Source organism: Gavialis gangeticus, unplaced genomic scaffold, assembly GCF_001723915.1.
Source record: "Gavialis gangeticus isolate Ggan-Ray unplaced genomic scaffold, GavGan_comp1, whole genome shotgun sequence".
NCBI lineage: Eukaryota > Metazoa > Chordata > Crocodylia > Gavialidae > Gavialis > Gavialis gangeticus.
In genome coordinates this window covers 730,712-736,449 of record NW_017728973.1, presented here as the reverse complement: position 1 = coordinate 736,449, position 5,738 = coordinate 730,712, and the positions used below count along the sequence as shown (strand labels likewise).

The 5,738-nt window shown below is 53.1% G+C and overlaps 2 protein-coding genes and 1 long non-coding RNA gene across 7 annotated transcripts in view; 2 read left to right on the top strand and 1 right to left on the bottom strand.

Annotated features, from left to right (window-relative positions):
* The window catches only part of LOC109289575 (cytochrome c oxidase assembly factor 3 homolog, mitochondrial), a 3,641-nt gene extending 1,059 nt beyond the window's left edge, over positions 1 to 2,582 (bottom strand). The window contains exons 1-2 of one of the 2 annotated variants that reach the window (XM_019505665.1): positions 2,365 to 2,582; positions 1,657 to 2,278 (exon numbers count right to left, since the gene is read on the bottom strand). In XM_019505665.1, coding sequence (XP_019361210.1) covers positions 2,175 to 2,278; positions 2,365 to 2,563 — 303 coding nt within the window. In that variant the 5' untranslated portion in view covers positions 2,564 to 2,582 and the 3' untranslated portion in view covers positions 1,657 to 2,174. Of the gene's footprint in view, positions 1 to 1,656; positions 2,279 to 2,364 lie in introns of those variants that run through there. The other variant, XM_019505673.1, reaches the window with a different exon arrangement.
* Positions 17 to 628, top strand: LOC109289585. The gene is made up of 2 exons (XR_002095416.1): positions 17 to 189; positions 499 to 628. It is a non-coding gene; the product is annotated as an uncharacterized LOC109289585 (long non-coding RNA).
* A 144-nt stretch (positions 2,583 to 2,726) lies between the features above and the next one.
* Positions 2,727 to 5,738, top strand: part of CNTD1 (cyclin N-terminal domain containing 1) — a 15,291-nt gene continuing 12,279 nt past the window's right edge. For all 4 annotated transcript variants that reach the window (XM_019505645.1, XM_019505626.1, XM_019505635.1 and 1 more), the window contains exons 1-4: positions 2,727 to 3,047; positions 3,155 to 3,230; positions 3,933 to 4,107; positions 4,998 to 5,160. In XM_019505645.1, coding sequence (XP_019361190.1) covers positions 2,744 to 3,047; positions 3,155 to 3,230; positions 3,933 to 4,107; positions 4,998 to 5,160 — 718 coding nt within the window. In that variant the 5' untranslated portion in view covers positions 2,727 to 2,743. The remainder of the gene's footprint in view (positions 3,048 to 3,154; positions 3,231 to 3,932; positions 4,108 to 4,997; positions 5,161 to 5,738) is intronic.

Genomic DNA, 5,738 nt, shown 5'->3' with positions numbered 1-5,738 from the left:
CCTGTATCTGAGGAAGGCTCAGTCCCAACAGCTACTGCTGCTATGTCTCTGTTGGTGCTGACCCATCCTCAGCTGCATCTGGCCCTGGCAGGGATCATGCGCCGGAACTCCCTGAGTGGCAGCAGTACGGGGTCCCAGGATCAGCGGCCGAACAAAGGGGTGACGTTTGCTGGAGACTTCAGCCGGATGGTGAGTCAGGACAAGCATTGCTCCATGGGCCTCAGCCCTGTGTATGGGACCTCCCAGCTCATTCACTCCCTACCCAGCAGACCAGAAGCTTGGCTAAGGCATGTACCAGGAGAGGGAGTAGGAGGGTGGAATGCCTCCTTCCCCAAAACTGGGCCTGAGCTCCCTTTCTCAGCAGTTCATGCTTGTGGCTGCACGCTCCTGGGGAGCAGCCATGGCCTGGCCTGCTGTGGTAGCTCTGATGCTGGCTTCTTCTAATGTTTGGGGCTCCCTGTCAAGAGCCATCACTGTCTCACTTCTTTGTCTTTCCAGTAGTTGGCTGGTCAGGAGTGACTTGCATGGACTACCTCAGCCAAGCGCTTGCTGCACTAGAGGTCCAGTGAGGGGCCCTGCTGTGAGCTGGGAATCCTGTGCTGTAGTTCCCTTCCTGGTACAGAGGCAGCACGGGCTCTGTGGGGGAAGAGAGCAACTTCCAGTGGGAACAGAAAGCACCTGCTGTTGTTTATCCCTTTGAATTCAACTTCTGCAGGCCAGGGAGCCTCTGTGAGAGTGCTCCATGGGCTAGAGGGGCATGGAGTCCTGGCCCAGCCCGATACCTGTGAGGTCAATCTATCCTTCTTCAGCCTCAGGAGCCTGAGCCAAAGCTCCAGGCATGTGATCAACCACCTTACAACCCCCCAGTCCTGCCCCTTCTCTGCAGTCCCTCCCCTTGTTCAGATGGCAGGAGCTACAGGGAAGTAGGGGGAGCCTGGCTCTGAAGGGAATGGGGGAGGGCACAGCAGAAAGGGAAAAGTATGCAACAGGGCAGTGGCCCAACTCCACACACACAGCAGCAGTCTCTGGAGGGCCCCAGACCTTGGTTCAGAGTGCCTCCTTGTGGTGATCACTGCAAAGAGGTCAGCTCCCTCTAGCCTTTCCCACTGCATTTCATTCCCCCACACCTCCCCTCCTTTCAGTTGCAGCAAATGTAACAGTCTCTGAGGGACTCCCCAGGCACATTCTGCCCCAGGCCTTGTTTGCTGAAGGCAGGGCTGGGGCTATGGAAATGTGTGCGTCAACATCCCTCCCCTTCATGGCAGCTCTTGCCTCTGCTTTGCTCCCAGCCTCCAGAGTCCAAAGGTTGTGTGTGGATGGATGCTTTTGTCTCCTTGGGAGCCCTTGACCCAGAGCTATAAGCCAGCAGAAAAAGCCCAAGTGCACTAATGCCTCTGTGTGTTCTAGTATCAGGCAAGCCCTCTGCCTTACACCATGCGCTGCCTGACACTCTGCCCTATGCTGAAGACAATGTCTGCTGTTCCAGAGCCAGGTGTGGCTAGCCCTAGGCTACCATGCAGCTTGCCACCTGTTTCAGCTGAGCTGTGAGAGATGCTGCTGCCATGTGAAGTTCTGCCTCTGCCCTGGTAGAAAACAGAACAGGCTAACAATGTAAAAACCTCTTTGTACAGGGGTTGTTAATAAAGTAGAGTGAACAAAGGGGAAGCAGTCTTTTATTGCTTTGAGACCGCACAACTCCAGCAGCAGAGCAAGAGTGGCCACAAGGGCATCCTAAAGCAAACAATCTTTCCTTCTGTAAAAATGCATTCCAGTGCCTTCCCCCTTTCCTGCCAAAGATGGATGAAAAACAAATCTTAGCTTGTGTTGCCTGGTTTGTGCATAGGCTGGAGGACAGAGAAGGAGTAGGACAAGGACAGCCCTGTGCCACTAACTAGTATGCACATGTCCAGCCAGGCCTTAGTGCACATGTTGGATTTAGTATGATGATAAAAATGAATGATTGAAATGGGAAGTTTCCCTCCCTAACAACCAAAACATCTTAGGGAAGCAGGTTACTGAAAATGTGCCCATAGGTTCCGCCCCCACGTACCATTGCAGGGGTCGGGCCATAAGGGAATCTCTGCCTGCTGCATAAGGGGCACAGGGGACCGGCCGCTCGCTTTGGTTCAGTGCGCCGCGGGGTTGGGAGGGCACACGGGCCGTCACAAGCCGGGTCAGCTGGTTGCGCTCTTGGCCGCCCGGGCGCGGGCCGCCGCCGCCTCCTCCTCCAGGTCGTCGAGAACCCGCTCCTGGGATACCGAGTAGAAGGTGTAGGCGTCTGCGCGCCTGCTCAGGAAAACGCCGGCACCGCCCCTGGCCCGCCCGCCCGCCGCCTGGCCCCGCACCCCCGTCCCGGCAGGATACAGATGCCGAGCGTGATGGAGCCGATGCCGAGCGCCAGCAGCACGTTGCGGCCGCGGAGCCTGCGCTGCATGACGCGCTGCTGATGCGCGTGCTCCACGTTCTGCACGAGGCGGCGCTGCTCGGCGCTGAGGCCCGGATCCCGCGCGGGGTCGATCTGCTTCGCCACTCCGTCCTCGCGCGGCCCCGGTGGTGTCGCCATGCTATACGCTCACTTCTTCCGCCTCGGAAGTACGGCGGGCGGGGCGGCGACGTCACATCCGCACGGGGATTAGCGTGACGCCACCCGCGCCGGGCGCCGTTGCCACCATCTTTGATAAAGGCCAAAAGCGACTGACCCCCTGACCCTCAAACCCCTATCCCAGGCCTGGCCAATCTCCACATGCGGCAGAACGTCTCGAAGCGGGAGAGGGAGGAAGGCGCGCAGCAATTGGGGGATCCACGTCACGTGACCAGAAGAAGAGCAGAGGAGGGAGGGGTTGTGGCAGCCCCACGCGCTGTGGGGATGGCCCGGGCCGGCCCCGCCCGCGCTCCGTGCGCATTCGGGCGGCTGCTGGGGCCGGCCTTCGGCGCGGCTGCCCCAGAGCTGCTGGAGGCGGCGCTACTGCGCCTGGCGGCCGACAATGAGCGGCGTCTGCGTGACCTACCGGCAGCGGCGGGGTGCTTCCGCGAGCCGCGCGCCACGGGTCAGCAACGGCTCCGGCCGCGCCCCTGCCCTGCCCTGCCCTGAGCGCGGAGGGCACCGCTCTCCGCTCCCCTCCCGCGGGGACTCCAAGTGCCCTTTTCTCCGCAGAACTGATCTTCCTTCTAGCGGAGAAGTGGCGCCTGGACCCCCCTGCCCGCTACCAGGCGGCGGAGATATTCGACAGGTACCGCCGCGCGCGGGGGGCCGGGCCTGCCTCGCCACCATTGAAGCCCCCCGTAGCGTGATTCTGCGCGTGAAGAACACGGAGGGCCTCGGCACCACCCGGCTTTGCTGCCCAAGCACTGGAAGATTGTCTTAAACTTGCCACATACACACATCTCCACCCCACCCCCCTGCCATGCCCCACTGTGGTTAGGAAAAACCCCTGCCCCTACCCTCCACTTGCTCCCCCCTTCCCTCCCGGCTTCCCCTATACAGCAGCTCTGGCCCTGGTTTGGGTCAGCTGCAGCTGGAACCACAGGCACTTCCCTGCCCTCATCTAGGCTGGACCAGGGTGGCTCTTGTGGCAGGGGAGGGTGTGTAGAAACAGGAGCAGGGGGAGACCACTGGTGGGTGTCTTTCCCCCTACCACCCAATCCATTTCCCCACTCCCCCTCAGGCAGCAACAGCCCCAGTCTAGAGCCCTCCCCCATACTGAAGGGGGAGCAGGGGGGAGAAGGAAATCTGTCTTGGGTTCCAGTACATAGGGTGTACTCTTCATTTTGCAATGCTCAGTTGCAGGCTGTAGAATATTTTTCTCTCTGCCTTTTAACCATCTCTGTATCTATGATTTATAGCTGTAGAGTGTTCTTAATGCGCACACAAACTGCTTTTCTTTCCATTAGCAAGAGGCAGTTGCTTCCTGAGAGCTGGACTTTTCTTGCAGGTTTATGATTAAGCAGGTACAAGAGATGTATAATTCCACCAAAGAGTCAGGGGAAAGCAGTGAACAAGGATACAGCCACAGCTGGAATTCTTTGAAAGCACAGATGCACAACACGTTTATGCTGCGTCTTGCGTCTTGCATCCAGCTTGCAAGCAAACTTTCCTTCCACTACAGCGTAAGCAGACCAAACACTTCCTCATTGCAGCTTTCAGCAGTATAGGATAGCATTTGTCATTTAGATTTCAGTCTCTCTTATCTCCAGGTCACAGAACTTATTACTGTTTTCAAAGACAGCAGTGACATGAATTAAGAACAGCTTGGGTGTAGATCTAGATCTCCATCCATTTTAAGGAAAATAATTTTTACTCAGAAAATACCCCTGCACTTTCGCAACAAACTAGGGAAAAGAACCAACAACTCACGGAGTTACTGCTCAAAGTCCCATGACTTGTGTTATCCAGTTGCTAGTAAGAGCACAAAATCCAGTATTGTGGTGGGAGACATAAGGTACTGCTGTGACTCACAGTTTACCCAAGTTCTTTTTCTTAGTGTACAAGCCCCGTTTACTCACTGGAGTGATATTGAATCATTGTTCGCTGCGTGGCCTTTTCTTTTTAGAGATGCTGTAACAAGTTTCTCTGCTTTAATTTAGCTAGTGTTAGTTCTTTGGATGCTTTTTGAGAAGTGAACTGAGATTTCATAGAGCCACATTTATTCCACAACACGTGTATATAATGCAAATAAAATAAGATGTCCTAAGATACCTAGAATCAGAATCACTGATTTCACATCCAATAGGACACTGACCTCTATGAAGCTCAATATTTGGTACTGCCTGGCAGGGGAGCAATAATATGGCAAAACCTACCCAACTTGGTTTCCTCTTCTAGCTTAGAGGACATGTTAGACATAAAAGCTAATGACAGGTATAACTGAAGCAGGAAATATCAGCAAGTTATGTTAATAACTAAAGCATGGGTTTTGAGAAAACGCATCTCACTGCTGGAAAGGGGGTGTTATATATTAAAAACAACACAAAATAAACTTATTTTTTTTTGCTTCCAGATAGTTAACAATAACATGGTTCTGAAATTTCTGCAGTCTTTAGACTATTCATTCACTAAACAGGAATTGCTGGAGTCAGAACTTGCCGTTTTGAAGGGTCTGCACTTCCAGATCAATGTGCCAACTCCTTTGGCCTATGTTGAGTTGCTCCTGGAAGTCTTGGGTAAGGGCATGAACAGCAGGAAACAAATGTGTAGAAACCAAAAGGCTAAAAAGTAGAAAATACGGAAACAGTGAATCTGAAGGAGTGTCAGATTAATCTTTTGCAGAGATAAAGTCATATATGAAGTGACAGTGGAAAAAAAAGATTGTCCCGGTGGGCAAGCCATCATTACTAATGGGGAAAAAAACCCTAAAGATTTGATGCATTCTATTTAGTATCATTTCCTGGGGTAAATCTTAGGTCTTGTTCTACTTTTCAAAATAAAATCTGCTTGAGAGTCATCTGTCACACATGATAAAATAAGCTTTACTCTTTTGTACAGATCAAGGAATCCAGCATTTCTGCTCTGCAGGATGTAGTTGGCTCCCGGACTCATTTGGCAAAACACTAATAAAAACTTAATAAATTTACTCCCCGGCCCCCAATCTCCCACTAGCCCTTCCTCTTCCCAATTTACCTTGGATTGGGTGGCTATTTTAACACAATCTAACTTCCACATAATCTCCCCAAATGTCTATAAATACCCTTGAACTCAAAACAGGGTAAAGTTCTCAGAATATTAGCAGGCTCTGTCCTAC